General features: G+C 36.3%; 1 protein-coding gene across 4 annotated transcripts in view; it reads left to right on the top strand.

Annotated features, from left to right (window-relative positions):
• The first annotated feature begins 13 nt into the window (after positions 1–13).
• Positions 14–18,538, top strand: part of LOC120298498 (protein NPAT) — a 21,730-nt gene continuing 3,205 nt past the window's right edge. The window contains exons 1-17 of one of the 4 annotated variants that reach the window (XM_039322312.1): positions 14–220; positions 3,297–3,415; positions 4,532–4,592; positions 5,113–5,185; positions 6,365–6,405; positions 7,552–7,782; positions 8,675–8,756; positions 9,137–9,281; positions 9,886–9,977; positions 10,060–10,147; positions 10,426–10,525; positions 11,224–11,349; positions 12,236–13,840; positions 14,915–15,030; positions 15,122–15,224; positions 16,062–16,119; positions 17,132–18,218. In XM_039322312.1, the coding sequence (XP_039178246.1) occupies positions 184–220; positions 3,297–3,415; positions 4,532–4,592; positions 5,113–5,185; positions 6,365–6,405; positions 7,552–7,782; positions 8,675–8,756; positions 9,137–9,281; positions 9,886–9,977; positions 10,060–10,147; positions 10,426–10,525; positions 11,224–11,349; positions 12,236–13,840; positions 14,915–15,030; positions 15,122–15,224; positions 16,062–16,119; positions 17,132–18,218 (4,164 nt within the window). In that variant the 5' untranslated portion in view covers positions 14–183. Of the gene's footprint in view, positions 221–3,296; positions 3,416–4,531; positions 4,593–5,112; positions 5,186–6,364; positions 6,406–7,551; positions 7,783–8,674; positions 8,757–9,136; positions 9,282–9,885; positions 9,978–10,059; positions 10,148–10,425; positions 10,526–11,223; positions 11,350–12,235; positions 13,841–14,914; positions 15,031–15,121; positions 15,225–16,061; positions 16,120–17,131; positions 18,219–18,538 lie in introns of those variants that run through there. The other 3 variants (XM_039322304.1, XM_039322297.1, XM_039322318.1) reach the window with 3 other exon arrangements.

The following is an 18,538-nucleotide window of genomic DNA, read 5'->3' as shown; positions in this document are numbered from 1 at the left end:
CGAAGCGAGGGGGCGGGTTTGGGCTTCTGCGCTCGCTCTCGGAGGGGAGGTTTGGGCGCCTTTCTGAGTTGAGAAATCGGGGAGGGGGAGAGAGAAGCCGTCGCCCTGCTGGAAGTGGGTCACGGTCGCTCTCGCCCCGCCGGCGGGTGAGGTGACGGAATCCTGTTCCCGTTTTCCCTCACCATGTTACTGCCGTCTGACGTGGCCCGTCTGGTCCTAGGTAAGCGCGGAGAGGGACCGGGGCCAAAGGAAGGCGACCCACTTCCCTTTCATTTTACCCTACTTCATCCAGTAGGCTAGCCCGTCAGGAGCTGAATTGTTGATTTATTCAGTTAACCCCCAGTTTTATGGATTCGCACGACCCCCTGGACCGCAATGCTGACCCCGCGGCCTGAGTTCGCCCAACGGGTTAGAGTCTAGACTGAAAAGTGAGCTGATTCGGGGTTCAGCGTGTCGTGGGGAGACGGGCAGCGCCGGTGTGGGAGTGGCAGACCATTGTAAGAGAGACCCCGCCGCCGTTTCTTCAAAGAAAGGACAGGGAACTTTTCCGAGGCGCCCGGCCCGTCTGCTCAGAATCGCTCCGAGGGTGGTTGACGTTTCGCGCTCTTCTCCCTCCCGAACTTGTTTCCCCGGAGCCCCGTCTTCCAGTAGCCGGCGTGGCTGTGGATCTGTTTTCCTTGCCAAGCCTGACTCGTCCTTAAAGCCCGACATGGTTTTGCATCGTTTGGTGCCCAACCATATTGAGTTTGAGGAGTTGGTTCTTCTTCTTTATATACAGGTAGTCCTCGACTTAACAACAGTTCATTTAGTGACTGAAGTTACAACGCCACTGAAAAAAATAACTTATGACCATTTTTCACACTTAATGATGCTTACAGCATCCCCATGGTCATGTGATTTACATTTGGATGCTTGACAACTGGTTCATATTTATGAAAATTGCAGTGTCCTGAGGTCACGTGATCATCTTTTGCAATCTTCTGACAAGCAAAGTCAATGGGGAAGCCAGATTCTCTTAACAACCATGCTACTAACTTAACACTGCACTGATTCTCTTAATAAATGTGGTAAGAGAAGTTGTAAAATGGGGAAAACTCACTTTACAAATTTCTTGCTTAGCAACATACATTTTGGGCTCCATTATGGTCATAAGTTGAGGACTACCTGTAATATGCCGTTCCAAATCACTTTCATTGTGAGATATTAGAGCTGTGCAGTCCCCTGTGGCTTAACTTTCACATGTTCATTTGTATATGGACGTATTGTGGAGAAGATTCCAGTATAGGTAGTCCGCGATTTCAGTTACAATGGAACTGAAAAAAGACTTATCACCTTTTTTCACATTTATGACCATTGCAGAATCATGGTTACATGATCAAAATGCAGAGATGTCAACTGGCTCATATTTATGACAGTTGCAGTGTCCTGGGGTCATATGGTCACCTTTTGCAACTTTCTGTTGACGACTGCTTGTATTAGAAACTGGATGCCTTTAAATCCCCATTTTCCAGAAAGTGAAAATAAAGTATTTCTTGCACAGATATCCTGTTTGCAAGCCTCTTAGAGGTAGGCTCTTGATGGAATAATTAAAGCTTTGGCATAATTGAGCACAGCTCTGTTGCTATTCTTGTATTCCTATAGGAAAGAAAATAAGATATGAGATCCCTTTCCATCCCTCCTCTTGAAATCTTATTTTTTATTATTTGAAGGAAAAAAGGACAAAGATCTTTCACCATACAACAATCAATATGCAGGCAATTAGTCTGAAGAATTAGTCTGTGTATAAAATAGTAGATGCAAGTTTCACGTTGAATAGAGACAGCTAAATAGCTGAAATATTTTTTTATATTTTGGGACATTTGCATTGTTCAATATTGTTTGTTTTCTTTTGTCTAATTAAGGCAGTATATCTCCACCACAAAGATTTTGAATTTATGGCTAAATTATGTAGAATCCATTTGTTGTTTTATTGGGCTATGCTTCTTTTTGTAGTATTTCTGTAACTGTTGGCAGTCCACTGTCAGCAGAAAGATAATTTTAAAAAGGCTATAAATAATATTTTAACAGATTAGAATTTATGCTATGACACACATCTTTCAGAAAATATAACACTGTGCATGTGTACAAAAGATAATCCATGTATAACTTTATTCAAATGTTACTATAAGTTTTTGTATAGTTGTCACCGTCTGTTAAATGCAGAATCATTCAGAATCCACGTCTATCAAGTGAAGTGTTCTGTTTAATTTCACAACCTTAAATAATGCATAGTAGATTTGTTTACATTTAAAGGGAGAGTATTTCTGAAAACATACCATAAATTATTAAGTATATTGAATGTCACTTCCTATACCAGTGGTGGCAAACCTACAGCATGCGTGCCAGAGGCGGCACTCAGAGTCCTCTTGTGGGCACATGCGCCATGCCCCAGAGATGGCAACAATCCCTTTTCAACCAGCCGCCTGCTAATTTGCCAAGATCCCACGTGGCCAGATGCATCCCAGTACGGCTGGTTTCCCTCCCCCCCGTCCCATCCCTCCTGGCCTTGCATTCTCTTCTTTTCCTGGGCACAACCCACTGCATCACCTCCTCAGCTGTCAGACAGCAGTCCAGCTCAGAGGTGGCTTCTCTGAACTGCTGGTGGCGGGTTGTAGAGCCCCAGAGTGCTCCGATTGAGGGGCCGGCAGGTTGTGGTGTCAGGCACAGTCACCTCAGCCCCTGCCTCACCTTGCCCTGTGACAATGGCACCCCCGCCCTGCCTCGCCTCACCCCGCAGGACAAGCCTCCTGCCCACCGCCCCACCTGACAGAGACCCCCTTCGATCTCCCCCAACCCTTCCCGGCCCCCACAGGCATCCCTCCACACGAGCAACAGCAACAGCGAGGTGACCATGCCCACCTTGGCCACACCTACCCAGTCTGCCATGACCAGCACAGCCACAACCACCCAGTGGGCCACGTCCACCTGGTGATAAATAAGTGGGTTTTGGGTTACAGTTTGGGTACTCGGTCTCTAAAAGATTCGCCATCACTGTCCTATACTAAGGCATTTGAAATTATTTACAAAATATAAAATACAGTAATAGTAGATTAAAACCTACCTAAACATATACTTTGTAGAAAGAAGGGGGAAAAGAAAACAAAGACAAAACTAATAAAAACTGATAACATTCATACACAGAAAGATGTTTGAAGTAATATGGGGAATACAATCATATATCTTTATTTACAATCAAACACATATACCTTGACATTAACAAATGTTTTATCTTTTCATAATGATACTTCTATTTTCAGGTTATTTACAACAAGAAAAGCTTTTAGCCACATGCAGAGCATTTATATTGGAAAGTTCAGATTTAAAAGAATATGCAGAGCACTGTACAGGGGAAGGCTTTGTTCCAGCCTGTTTACTGGTAAGTAGCATGCATTTTTAAAAGAGATTATTTCTTTTTATAATCTCTTAAATCTTTCAGGAATAATTAATATTTAATTAATTTATTAATTTATTGAATATCTAGGCTAACAAACTCCAAAATTACTCAGAGGGGCTTCACAGAAATAAAAGACAACACTTGTCTGAGGGAACAAAGCAACTTTGTTCCACATCATTGCCAATTTAAAGGGGCACATCCAAACCCAATAAACCAAGGCTTAGGGGAAAAGTCAAGTTTTTAGGGATCACTTGCAGATGGGCAAGGTGGGAGCTGTACAAATCTCTAAGGGGATGCTGTTTGAAGAAGCCAGTATGTTGACAGTGAAAATCCAATGACGTAGCATCAGAGATGAACATTGAGGGCTGGCAAACAGGAACAATCTTGCCATTGAATCAACCAACCCTGAAAGTGGCCCTTCCCCAAATTTCTTCCACATCACGTATAGAGAGTAAAGGAGAAGACTTTGTCACAAATATGTAAGAACCATTACTTAGGCAGAGAGGGCTGAAACGATCTTTTAATTCCTGGGAAGCACATAATATTGAAGCAGTTCACAATGCCCTCTGATTCTTTAGAGTATAGGAAGGAGAAGAGAGATAGCACAATCAGATTTGCAAGATTCTGTTATAATAGGGTATAGTTTTCATATGAAGTTGATTTTCTGGTCGTCTTCGTGTGGTTGATATCGTCTGCCTGTCGCTACTTGACACATACCTGCCCATCAAAGCTTCCGTTAACAAACTCTCCATTCCCCAAGGCCATCAGATTTTTCCAACTTGCACCTGTACCCTATGCTCAAGTTCCTGCCTCCACCAAGTACACCTGCCCTTAGGAGTCAGCAGTCAAGAGCAGTCAAGAGTCAGCCCATCACAAACAGATGAAAAGAATTCAGCAGACCAAAAACTAGGCCAGTCCTCAAAGAACCATGCAACAATGGGGTGGCCCGTCTTCCGCTGACCCCTCTTTGACACATTGCATCCCAGAAAGAACCAAGGCCCTGCCCAAGGGGCAGTTCGATGTTTTTAAATTCTTTGGGGAAGTGACATTTTTGCAGTGTTTTATGATATAGTTTAATATTGTTCTTTCTCTTCTCAGTCTCTCTTTGGAAAAAACTTAATTACCATATTGAATGAGTACATAGCAATGAAATCAAAAGGTAGGTGTGGGTAAAGGGTGGGAAATAGATGCCACATTTTATTGCTAGAATTGGTTTGCTTTGATTATATTAAGACAATATTGATCTTATACAATTAAATGTTTGTATTTATTGAATTGTAAGCAGCATTAAAATCATGCTTTTTAAATAAATTTAATATGACTTAAACATATAGGTAGCTCTCGACTTGTGACCACAGTTGGGACCAGAATTTCCATTACTAAGCAAGGCAGTTGTTAAATGAATGGTTGTAAGTCAAGGACTACCTGTAGTTATGAAGTAGAAAAAAGCATATCAATTAGAAAAATAAAATTAAATAACATTGATGAACTGTAAGCAGCAGAAAGGAAAAGAGCCTCAATAGCCATCATTAAATGAAAAATACTGAAATAAAGATCAAATATCAAATAAATTAGATATTAGAAATATAGTTTCTTGGTTGAGTAACAGTTGATACATAGATTTTCCACTTGTAATATCTTTAAATATTTTTCAAAATTATATATAATTTTTTTTAAAGAAGCAACGAATGACGTTCCAGCAATGATGTCATCTTTATGGAAGAAGTTAGATTATACACTTTCTCAGATCAGGTAATTTGAATTTAGTGCAAATAGTCTGTAAATCTGGCTCTGCTTATATTCCTGTTATTGAGAATTCAATTTTCACATGCTTTCTTGATACTGCAGTCTCTTTCATATTGATGTCCCATGGACAGCCCTAATTTGTTGAATGAAACCAGTGTGGTTCTTGTTAAGAGCGCAGTGGTGGGGAACAGGAGAAATTGCACTACTAACAAATGTGGCTCCATTAGCAGGAAAAAAAATGTAATTGGATTCTATCCATTATATTTTATAAAATTATCATCTTATCAAATAATATCCAAATGCTAAAATAACAACGCTATTGGGATTCATAAAAATTATTAAAACCTGAATATTTCAACAGGACTTTGAGGGGAATACAATATATTCAAGAGGCATTTTACTTGTATAAGAATATATATTTATTCAAGGTTATAATTGTTCAGTATATTAATATTTTTATTAATATTGTTTATTAATGATTATTTTTATTATTTGTTATTGCATTCAATAGCTACTTGTTTGAGTATCTGGAATGGTATATAAAGCTGCTAAATTAAATTAATAAACATTGTCATTTAAGTAAATTATTATGATCTTAGTTACAATAGTCTAACTGCTGTCATTTTTTAAAAATCCATGAGATAGATGTGTATATAATTGTCAAACAAAAAAACAGATCTTGATAACTGCAGAAGATCCGTATGTCATCAGTCAATAGTTTGATGCCTGCAGGATTGTAATTCCTATAGCCCTTGAAAAATAAATGTCTCATTTTAAATAATTGTACTGTAATCTTGCAAGATCACACTTTATGAGATTTCATATACTTCAATAAAATCACTCAAAATTTCAATTTTTTACAATTTTCATGTAGTTGTTAAGTATTGTACAATTTTGGCATTCTTGCACAAGGCTATATTGGTGAGATTGTTGTAAATTTTGCACAGTTTCAGCATTTTCCTATCTGAATATTGTGCATGATCACAGGATTGTGCTTGCTGTCAGGAACTGATTTTCCTATGTTATAAGATAGTGAAATAGCATAAAAAAATAAAACTGTCTACTGAAACTTATTTTTTTTGCATTTAATTCTGTACATGTGGTTGTCACATAAATATTCTACATTTAATATTTATATACTTATATGCTGCATTTTAACAGAAACTAACAATTCTATTTTTGCAGGAGCATGCAGAATTCAGGTGGATTTTCTGCTCATCAACGGAGTATGTATTTGAATCTATATTATATGGCTTGAGTTTACTATTAAAAGGCTTTCATACATTTAAATCATAGTAACTTAGAAATCAGTCTCATTACTTTCACTAAGACTTTGTTCTAATAAAGCATGCTATAGTGTAGCTGCTTTATATTGGACTATACAGTATAGATATTGTATACAAGATCCAGATGTTAGACATTTATTTACCAACACAGTCTCCCTAGCTTTTTTTTGATCATCTCTATGCAGTATCTTCCCATTTCTCTGTGAAAAAGCTTTCTAGTTTTCTACATTCATGAGGTGAGGAATGTTAAGACCTGAACATGCTTTCCCCCCCCCCAATAATAGTATCTAAAACCCTCCCTCTGGAAGTTAGATAAAGCCCCGTCTTATTAGCTTTCCAAAAGTTGATTAAAACAGCTTTTCCTGAGAGTATTTGAGGATAATTGACATGATCTAAGCTATTTAAATGACATGATAAAGGTACCTAAGGTCTTTATGGCTCCATATCATTACTGTATCATTATTTTCTTACTGTGGATATTTTAATATTGTATATTTAGATATTTTATTGCTGTTTACTACAGGCAGTCCTTGGAAATTGTGTTGACATACAAATTTAATGAATAAATAAGCAGCCAAACATACTTTCTCCACTTCTTGTCACAATAATAATCAGAAGGTGTGGGAGCAGAAAATACACCTGTGAATCAGATCTAGAAATAATCCAAAAAAATGCCATGTACTAATTCAGTAAATTTTCATTAGTTTTAGATTATATTATTCTAGAATGTGGCACACATTCCTAAACCTGAATATGTATCAAGACAGCATAGCATTCATTGATGCCAGTTATATTTGCCAACAGGAGAATAAATGCTTTCTGACTCAAAATTAGACATGAGTGAAGGAATAAAAAACAATAGCCTTTATTTCAATGCCAAAGCTGACTCTCTAAAACTTAGTTGACTCCTAAAATTATCTTGCATCTAATTTAGATGCATCTAATTATTTGTGTTTGTTTAATGATTTATGCAATTTTAAACTTTGTACTTTTGCTCAGAGTCATGTATATAAGATGGGTGATCATATAAATTTACCAAATAAATAATGAAAGTTTCCTTGTTCCTTTTTTAACATTTACTTAAAGGTCGCACTAGAAGTGCAATTGCAGATATGAAAAAGCAGAAGTGTCTTCAACAGTCAGCCTCTTCTAATTTAGGATCATCACCTGCAGTTTATCAGCCAGAACAACTAACATCCACTGCAATGACCGCCACACAGATTGTTCTTAAACCAATTATATCTTCAAGTCTGGCTCAGACAAGATTGAATCCTTCTTCTACATATCAGGGCCAAATTCAGGAAAGCCAAATTAACAGTAAGTTTAATGAACCGTTTCTCAAATAGTGGACACAAACGATAAGCAAACTGTTGAGAAAGTCATGTGACCATTACAGTGTAGAATTTCCTTTCTGCCACTAAATATAGGTAGTATAAAAATTGTTTCCGTTGAAAATAACATATGTTCATCCTTATGTACCAGGGCTTCCTGTGGGTTCATATTGTAGACATATTTTAGTTTACTATATGTGCTCCCTTCTGTTTCAAAATATCTAAATATTGCTATATAAAATTAAGGAAAAGCCTAAAGGAAATAGCCAACATTTTCTTTACTCAGTCAATTGTATTTTTCTGTCTGAAAATTGCACCTTTTTAAAAATCTTTATTTCCACTATTTGGTCTTTTATTGCATTCTCCTCTTTATCTCAGACATACTTTTCTGCATTGGGCCCACATCTATTTCAGATAATTGGCAACATCCCAGGAAATAAATAAATATAGATAGATAGATAGACAGACAGACAGTTAGTTAGTTAGTTTTAGGATTACTGGCCTATATGCTACTGTGCTAATAATCTTCAGCAACTGTCTAGCTCTATTTTACCAGCTAGCTAGGGTTTACAATTCCATTCTCTTTATCTTTTTTCCTACAGCTTCAACCTGTAATACCATCTTCTAGCCCTACATTTTCCAATAGAAAATTAAACTGCTGTATCCTCAGCTGGCACAAAATAGTTGCTTTCTCCTTATTTAGGTTTTTCACAGTCCCATCTTTGGATTAAATTCAAAAAGAGAGTGCTATGTTTTTTTCCAATCAGTGTCTCATTCATTTTCTTAGTACTGACAATCACGATTCATTATTGATACCCTAAACATCTTAAACAAATCAAAGCTTAATATAATTTTGTTCTTAACTGCATTTTTTAAAGCAGGTGATTCCCTCATTTTGGTTTCTGCACTCCAAGAGCGAAAGTTTAACTCAAGTGTATTGTCTCCAGGAAAAAGAAAAAGGTAACAGTTCCCAGCTTAAGTATTTATAGTGTATGTATCTCTTGCATATTCAGAATTTAGATCTTGTGCATAAGGAAAGGTGTGAAAAATGAGAAAAGGTATGTGGTTCTCGGTTCATATTAATCTCATTTTACATTTTCACTGACATGTTTATGAATTTGGATCAAGTCATTACATCTCACTTTTGCTTTCTTTCATTGTCCTCTTGGACTGCAAATTATGCATCTAATTCCATTACAATTCCACTGGATTCATTGATTCCTCTGAAACATGTTAATGTTGAACAAAATATGAAGCATGAATAGATAAGATAATGCAGGAGCCATGAAGTTCTAGCCTTAATTATATGTTCTTCCCATCTCATATTTAAAATATTTCAGTGACTCACAGAAGAAAAGGAGTACTGCATCATCAGGACCACAGTTGTCTAATTGTAGCTTACGAGAGTTTCCTGTAGTGGAAAAAGAAAGCTCTCCCATGGAAGAAGAAAGTGAGCAACTAGAAATTATTGATGGTGACCTTCCTGTAAGCCATATTTTTTAAAAACAAACTTAATATTTCTCTTTTTTACCTTCTTCCCCTTTTTGGTATAATTATCCCAGTTTTGTATATGTCTTGGTGTGCAGGGATTTTTCTCTTTTAAAAACTTTCCATATTTCCATGAATTACTATTTCTTTCTTTGGGGATAGGGTTTCTAAAGCATTTCGTGCAAATATTTTTAATCCTTAAGAGTGTAAATGCAAGGCTGTGGCCAAGATGAATAAATCCCCATTAGCTATATGGCAAGAAAATTATGGCAGAAGATGGTTGAGGGTTTTCAAGGTTGCTTTCATCATCCAAATTGCTGCATACAAATATGGTCTTGGGTCTTTTTCTTTTTAAGGAACTGCATCTACAGTTTAGAGGTATATAGAAAAATTAATAACTTTGGGACCAATTTCTAACTTTTTAAGATTTAGCTGATCATTGCACAAATGTTATATTTGATACCCCAATTAAGAAATTATACAGTATATGGGAATATAAATCTACCAGAGGGAAGAGATTATTAAGAGTGCTGGTGGGATTAATGTTTCTTTTGTAAGCCTTATGAAAATAAACTTGGACTATTTCAAATTTATTTCCTAGCAAATGATTATTGAAAATGCCAGAGAGAAAATTTTGAGCAACAAATGTCTTCAAGAGAAGCTAGCTGAAAATATTAACAAGTTCTTGGGCAGGTAATAGATCTCATTTAAAAAAAAAACTATTCAATCTTAGATTATTCCTGAATCATACTAAATATTTACACATTTTTCCCAGTGATGGCAATATGGCTCAGACAGTAAAACAGGCAGAAAGTGGTCCAACAATACAAGAGTCTTCGATTGATGAATTTCTTGGTCTTCAGGTAAGAGTCTGATTTTAATACATACAATATTTAGGTCTTATAATGGATAAATTAAGGCTTTGCTCAAAGAACTACATAAATTGCTAGGCTTCAGGTTGTGCATTTGTCTGCCTACTTTTTCTTCTTTTCTTAGTTCTGATTAAGATAGGCCCACAAAGAGCAGTACTCCTGTGGATCTGAAAATTTGATTGATAACCTATCTAGCTTTCAGGATATTTTTTGCTCACATAGAGAAAACTAATATGTTTTAACTGATATCTGATTATTTTTACACATAGCAAGGTGAAATTCACATGACGGAAGAAGCCATCCAGGAGATTCTAGAGCAAACAGAATCAGATCCAGCATTTCAAGGACTCTTTGATATATTTGATTTTGGTATGGATTATTCCTCACTTTAAATATCTTGAGTTTTTACAATGGTGAGTTATTTCCAGTCAACTGCATTGAACTCAGTGGGACTGAGAAGAAAAGTATTAAGAGTGTATGAAAGACTTGCACTTTGACTAAATCAACCCTTTGTGTCCACATATTTTAACAGAAAATATAAACAAATACTCTCAAGAACTTTAGCTTTCTAGTCTGATTGAACTCTTCCATTAAAAAGATACTATAGTTTTCCTGTCATATGATTATGAATGACAGGTTTTCACAGTTCCAGTGCAGATTCTCATACTTTCTCAGTTTTTCCCATTCTGCATTTTCCAAATGTATTTTGACTGCAAATTCTAGAATTCCAACATATGTTGCTAGAAATTACATAACTGGGGGATACTTGAAAAGATATTTTTTTACTGTTGGTCAGACATTTCTGTCATACAAACAAGGAGTTTCCATCCCATCAAAACAGTTGCATTAGGATTTCAGTTCATATTCAACTTAGAGTTGTTAGGATATCAAATAGATTATATTAAACCATCTACAAATATTGTTATTTTGGGCCTGACATAATTTCTAAAGAATGGTTTCAAGTGTGATGTTGATGACAAAAACCAAACCCTTAATGTAGTTAAGGAATTGATTTGGATTCTTCCACCTTATGTTGAAGTTAAGACTTTTTTTCTTATTTTAAATAGGTAAAACCAAGAATTGTAGAAATGTTTCTCAGGGTATTCCTACACAGAATGGAACAGATAATTCAATGTTGATGGATGAAGAAAACCTAGAAGCACTTGAAAGTTATATTGGCACTAAGGAACTTGGTAAGCACTTCTAAAATCCAGTATCTGGTTTCCTTGACATATAAGACTATTATTGATTTCAAGACTTACTATCATGGATGTTTGGAGTAATGCCTGTTATAAAATTGAATACTATCTGTGGGTTCAGAAGATTTCATAATGGCTATAATATGCTCAATTTGTCTTTGCTATGTAAAGGATAGTAATTCTTTTTGAAATACATAGAATTACCTTTTTGCAAATCCATATGAAGTCAGGCTGCAAACTGATGAATTGAAATTTGAGTTAAAATTAAGTTTCTATCTTCCTTTTAAAAACCCAAGGATTGTTTTAGACAGCCCGATAACTTCTCTTTAATATCTTTTTTCTTCTCCATAAATCAGCTTAGAATGCCTGCCATTGCTAAAATGTTGACTTTAGTGATAATATATCAGTATTTCCATAATTGGAGAAATAAATAAATTTGTTTCTGATTTGTCTTGAGGCAAAAGAAAGGAGAGTTCTTGTTTGCTTCATATGTATAGTTTTGTATGCATTATATCTAGTTGCTATATTTATTCATGTTTATGTAACCTCGATTATTTGTTACCAATTCTTGGACTTTCTTACAGAAAGAACCTTCTTCAGCTCCACTATATCCTTTTTTTAAAGATGCAGTGACATAACTGCACACAACATTTCAAATGCATTCAGTGAATGAGCAATGCGGATTTATCATATGTCCTTTGAAAAAGATAGGAATATTTTTTATCCTTTTCATATTATTCATCTTATCCTTTAGAGATTCTAGTTCAAGCTTTCATTCAAAATCAGAACACAGAAGGCTGAAAATAACTGTTAAGAAACATTATCCTGACAAAAATATACAGAAGATCTGTTCTAAATTTGTTGTATTTTTATATTGTAGATGATAATTCCCATGAGAGTCTATCATACACAGATGATCATTCAAAAGAAGCATGTGTCCTAAAGATTGATTGCAGTGAAAATGATTTGACTTTAGAACAGCATCTAAAGATACAAACTGTAGTGTCTGGAGAATTTTCTTCAGGCTCTGAAGTGAGAAGGCAAAGTGAATCAATTGAAATGGAGACACCTGACCAAAGAATCAAGCAGAAATCTACCTTTGAATCTGGGCAAAATCAGTTTCCTTGTACTGAGCACATCGTAGATTCTTATAACGAACAAGGAACTACCACAAGAAATTATAAAACTGATAAGGATGTATTATGTCAAGGTGTTCAGAACTTACTTGATTTGCCCTATAATCAGTTGGATACTTCACAAACAGCTTTATCCGATAGAACTGAATGTTGTTCTTTGCCAAATTATATGCTAGCCGAAAAAACAAATGCAAAGGTGCTTGCTCCCTTGAAATCTGATGAAAGTGAAACTGTGAACAAACTTAATGAAAATTGCAGCCATTCACAAGAAATTGCTGAAAATTTACAGCAGATAACAGACCAATCATCTGTGTTTCCTGTATCTGTCCAGCAAAACCGAAAGAGTCCTAGTTCTTCTGATTGTCAAGGCTCAGATAAATTGGAATCAGAACCTGCTGCAACACTTGTAGTTGAAGCATCCAATCCAAATGTAGTAGAGCTCCAGCTTGAAGTTGTTGGTACTTCCAATAGCCTTAATTTGGATGATCCAGCTACAGACCCAGAGCCTTGCTTAAAATATGGAAACCAGAAATTGGAGGAGTCTGAAATAACACAGGTAGAATTGCAAGAGCCATCATCTTCTACAAAAGCAGATGCCGCGTGCTTATTTTTAACTCCTGACAATGAGAGGCCTACAGGAACAACTGTTGAGGCCAATCCCACTACATCTAGTGAGTGTCATTCTCCACTTCCAGATCCAGCAGGTGAATCAAGTCCAGGAAACAAAGTTGCTGGGAGTGTTTCATCTAGTAATCAAGGCACTGGTGTAGATCCTTCTAATATTGTTTCCTTAAAAATTATTATTAGCGATGATCCATTCATTTCATCAGACACTGAATTAAACAATGCTGTTTCCAGCATCACGGGGGAGAATGTACCAACTATAATATTATCTTCTCCAGCTAAATCACCGTCCAAGATGACAGGAACATCTAAGTCTATAGCAGCCGAAGAGTCTGAAAGGCCTGGAGATTCAGCTTTGATGGAACAGAATCTTTTGGTTCTCAGATCTCAAGATTCTGTTGTGAGTTCACTCAACATACAGAACGAAGACTGTGCAGTATTTTCAGTTGCTGGCACAAGTAATGTTTCCAAGAATGGAGAATTTATTCAACTGATGCCAGCCACAAGCACATCTTTTGGCAGCTCCAACAGTGTTTATATTACCTCCTGTATATCTGAGCCAACAGCATTGAGTACTAACGTTACTCCATCAAATTTAGTCATGTTTCCTGGCAATTCAACGTCTCTTACATCACAGGTTCCAATGGCACCACAGTTACGGACACCTCCTAGGACAAACGGTTTGTTTGCCATGAACCCACCAATGTCTCCAAACTTTTCACAGGGTAATTATTTGTGGACAACTAAATGTTTGCTTGGGTTTTAAAACAGTTGGATTTTAATGTGGTGTTGGTTGAAGGTACTTTATAACAGTCAAATAAAATTGTAGAGACTGATAATAAAAAAATAAATCACATGGGCAAAATTTATATGATGGTGATTAAATCGTAGATGAGTTGCCACCAATTGCTGTAAGCGAATTGGTTTTATTGGCAATTGCTGAACTGGAATTTTAAGCATGATGACACCAATGTCCATTAGATTTTTAATAAAGAAAAAAAAATCAAAGTTTGGTGAGTAAATTAAGATTCTGACTTGGTCAAAATCAAGGACCATGAAGACTCAGTACTATGTTCACATAGAAAGATTCATATAGAAGAGAAGTCTATTCAAGCACTAAGGCTTCACTTTTTTTGTTTTCGCAACCACTAAACTTAAGCTGAAAGTCATATCCTGATTTAATAGAATAAGGTACAATAACAATATGTAAATGATTGCCTAATCCTTTAATCTCTACTATTTCTTGGTAGATAGTGCTCAATTGTTTTCAAATTGATAGTTTTCTTTAGCATTCTTCCAATATTTTTAAGAATTCTAATAGATCCTATATTTAAATATGCAATATTTTGACTAAGAAGCATATAATACAACTGAGGTATAATAAATACAGTACTGGTTAAAAGTTTGTGAACTCATTTGAAAGTTTTAATATTTCTGCAAAAGTATGACCTAAAACAATTTCCACCCAAATCCTAAAACTAGATAAAGAGAACCCAATTTAATGAATTAAAAACATACTTGTTCATTTATTTTTTGAAAAGCTGTACCTTTCACTGTAGCATCAAAACTAAAATTAGTTTATTTAGTTGGCACTATATTTTTTGCTGCTCACAGTTTGTTCTTTCTCTGGACTGCTTAAAGCCTATTTAGATATAACTTCTAAGGTTACTAGGTTAAATTTACTTAACTTCAATTATCAATATTTGTCTTCAGTATTTTCACTGACTTACATAGAAGAGTGAGAGAGAGACAGGGGAATGTAAAATTGCATGGTTCACATGGATACCTTAATTTTTTAGGGTCCGCAATTATAATTGCTTCTCCGGTACAGCCTGTATTGCAAGGAATGGTAGGAATGATCCCTATATCTATAATGGGGCAAAATGGAAATGCTATCTCAGATCCTTCCCGGCAGGTAAATGCTGTCTTTGGAAAATACTGTTTTTATTTTTTTGAGCTAAAGAAACTTTCAGAAAACTAATTTCTGTTCCTTTCACTTTTTAAAGATTCTGCATATGCCATTCCAGACTTCATTGAGCAGTGGAGGTGTTCCTAAGCTTCCTCTTCCTCCAAAATCTCATAGGATACCAAGAAGTAAATCAAATGGAGGTAAGCAGAGGGCATAGGCAGCACAAGGTTATAGTAGTTCACCTTGCTGAAGGTGAAGTGATAGTTCTGGGGAGCTTTTGTTCCATCCTGTAGTCGTTGAACCATTTATGAAATTTCCATCTTGTCTTCTATGCTTTTCAGGCTCTTTACTATTACTGAAGGAAGCTGTCAAAAGGTTTGGGCTAATGCAGTTAATGCTCAGTTCTATATCGTTTCTCTGTTTATCGTCTCTGTCCAAGGAAGTCTTGAATCAATGCTTTAAGGCAGTTTGGGATTTATAAGATTGACTATCGAAAGCATAGAAAAGTGCTGCATATGTGGAACTTAACATTCATGTATTTCCTGTTTTTGTACCAGGAAAACATTCAAGGCAGCCAGTGATGACCGGTGTGTGCGAGGACAAAATTCCCTGGGTGCTGAAATATGACTGCCCAAATGTTGAGAATTATATAATTGACTCTAGAGTATTTATACCATGCCACATACATTATTTGCAACTATATTCCCAAGTACTTATTTTAGTTCGGCATTAACCTATTTGAAACCCATACAGTTTCATCCACATCTTCAAATCTGCAAGAAGCCCTTCTCTCTTACTACTTCAGAGCAGTCAGGTTGGAGAGTAGGAGGGAATCATTTAGGAAAGCTGTAAGGTCTCATTTATTCTCTCACGTGATTTTTTTTTTATGTGCACTTCAATTTTTTAAAAGCCTTGAGAAATAAAAAGTGGGTTCTGTACTCAAAAAGGCATCCTAAAATATTTTGTGACTTAATGTAAAACTAATTGCTTCTTGAATGCTATTAGTAAAAATTATTTATTTTCCCTTAATCATTTAGGAAAGCCAGGGCTCAGTGGATCAGAACCTGTACAACATCCTGGTTCTCGAATTCAAAGGTCAGTTATTCTTAGTTTGTATTACTGCTGGACATGGAGAAATGTATCATTTTAACCAGCAGCCATTGTTTCAGTTTACAAAATTGCAGAATGTAATCATGGGAGTTACTGACAAACGTGAATTCATACAGTATTTCTTCATTTGACTGATTTGGAATTGGGCAAGCATTGCTGTGGGTGGGAGCGATTTATGACTTTCCCTGTGGGCTTTCCCATTGAGCTCTCTTGTGGGAAACAGTCAGAAAAGATCACAAGTGTTGATTACATGATGTAATCTTAAGCTGGGCATCTGAGTGCCCAGACCAGAATCACATGACCGATTGCTACAATGGCCAGAATTTCAAGAGTTCATTGTACGTCCATTTTTTCAGCAGCACTGTAATTGAAAAGTCACTAAATGAATGGGCATAAACCAAAGATTACCTGTAATTGCTTAGGCTAATATTCTTCATGCCAATCATTTTCAATGAGTGTTGCCACATACTCTGAGGAGACAGTTCTAACTGGTTTTATGTGCATGCTACAAATACAAATACGTACAGGTAAAACTTAAAATTAAAAGGGATAATAAATAAAAATAACATTCCTAAACAAAATATCCCAAAGATGCTATTCAAAAGGCAACTGGACTTTGATATTTTTTTTCCTTGAAAAAGTTTCACTTCAGAACTGAAAAAGCTTCTTGGATGAGAAGCAAAATGTTTTCAAAGGAAAAAAACAAAAAATTCCAGTTACCTTTTGGAAAAAGCACTCTTGGGACAACCATAACCTGGGTGATTGAGAATCTCCGTAGACATCTAAACAAAATATGTTGTTATGGATCCTTCTCTTCATTTCAGTAAGGCAAAATAATCATTTTTAAAATGTTAACATTTTATATCATCCTTAAATCCATTTATTAGAGGTGATTAAGATCAAACCAATTTAAGCACCAAGTGGTAGTTTTAGATACTAAAAATAATTAAAATAGAAATTTCATGCAAAATTGTCAAATTCTATTTTTTTCTTTCAGAATTGGAAACTCAGACAAAAATATTGGTGTGGATTTGAAAAAGAAACTAGAAACTGTGCCAGCTGATACTACAAGCCCAAGTTTCAAACAAAATGGCAGTCACAGAAGAGTGCTTTGCTTTGATACCACCCAAGCATCACAAAGAGAAAAGAATGAGAATTCTAAGCTCTGTCAAAGCTCTTCTAACACTGTGCTTTCATCAACAAAAACTCAACCTAGCAAGAGGGAACGTGAAAGAACTCTACCAAGAATTTTATGTAAGCCAGATATTACTAGCAAAAATCTGGCTGTAAAGGAAAGCCAACTGGAGAAAAAAGGTTCGGGTCCAGGACTAGCGTCGGATATATTAAGAAAGCAGACGGCAAATAAAGAGAATGAATTAGAAAGGAATATTGTCCCCCAAACCCAGGAGGTGGCAGCCTTATCCAACAGCCAACAAAGTCTTCATCATGAGAAGAATTGTTCCTCAGCCCAGGAAGTAACTAAAAAACAGGGGCTTCAACCAAATGCCAGCAATAAAAATGCAGGCATTTTACCCTCAAAGGATCCTAAAAAAGAACAAACAAAGTCTCCCAGTCAAGTCAACAGCTTGACCAGTCCTTTAACTAAGCAAGCTGTGGAAATGCTGTATGATATTCAAAGGCATAGCCCCACTAGTAAGCTATCTGAAAATGGGGAACTGCCAGTACCCCGGACGCCTTCAGGTACTAGTGACAGACATTCAGATGATACCTTTGATATAAGGACCCCAACCTGTAAAAGGTATAGTGAAGATAGTACAACACCAAGGATCATGGTTCCTCCAGCTACTCCTGATTTGCCGGCTTGTAGCCCAGCAAGCGAAACGGGTAGTGAAAACAGTGTTAGCATGGCTGCCCACACTTTGATGATACTTTCACGCGCTGCTATTGCAAGGACTAATACAACTACTCCACTGAAGGACAATACTCAACAGTTTAAGTCTTTAAGAAGTGCAGCTAAAAAAAGAAAGCAGGAAGACTCAGTTGATCGTGAAAAGAATTCCAGGACTCCCAGTAAAAAGGATATTCAGAACTTTGCATTGCCAATAAAAAAAAAAAAGATAAAGGTAAGCAGGGTTTTTTTTATTTAACAGCATGACATTATTTCTATAAGTTTTTAAGAAGAGACTGGGCAGCCATTTGTCCGAAATGGTGTAGGGTTTCCTGTCTGAGCAGGGGGTTAGACTCGATGACCTCCAAGGTCCCTTCCAACTTATTATTATATTAATTATGTATAGAACAGTGGTTCTCAACCTTTGGGTCGGGACCCCATTTGGGGTCGAACGACCATTTCACGGGGGTCGCCAAACCACGCTGTCTGCCATTTTTTTCCCTTTTCCCTAGCTGACCTACTCCCTCTTATTGGTGGCCACACCCACTTGGTCAC

The sequence above is a fragment of the Crotalus tigris genome, unplaced genomic scaffold (genome assembly GCF_016545835.1).
Source record: "Crotalus tigris isolate CLP2741 ecotype Arizona unplaced genomic scaffold, ASM1654583v1 scf7180000017607.2124824, whole genome shotgun sequence".
NCBI classification, from domain to species: Eukaryota; Metazoa; Chordata; class Lepidosauria; order Squamata; family Viperidae; genus Crotalus; species Crotalus tigris.
Note: the sequence above shows the minus strand (reverse complement) of the source record. Positions and strands in the feature narration are given on the sequence as shown.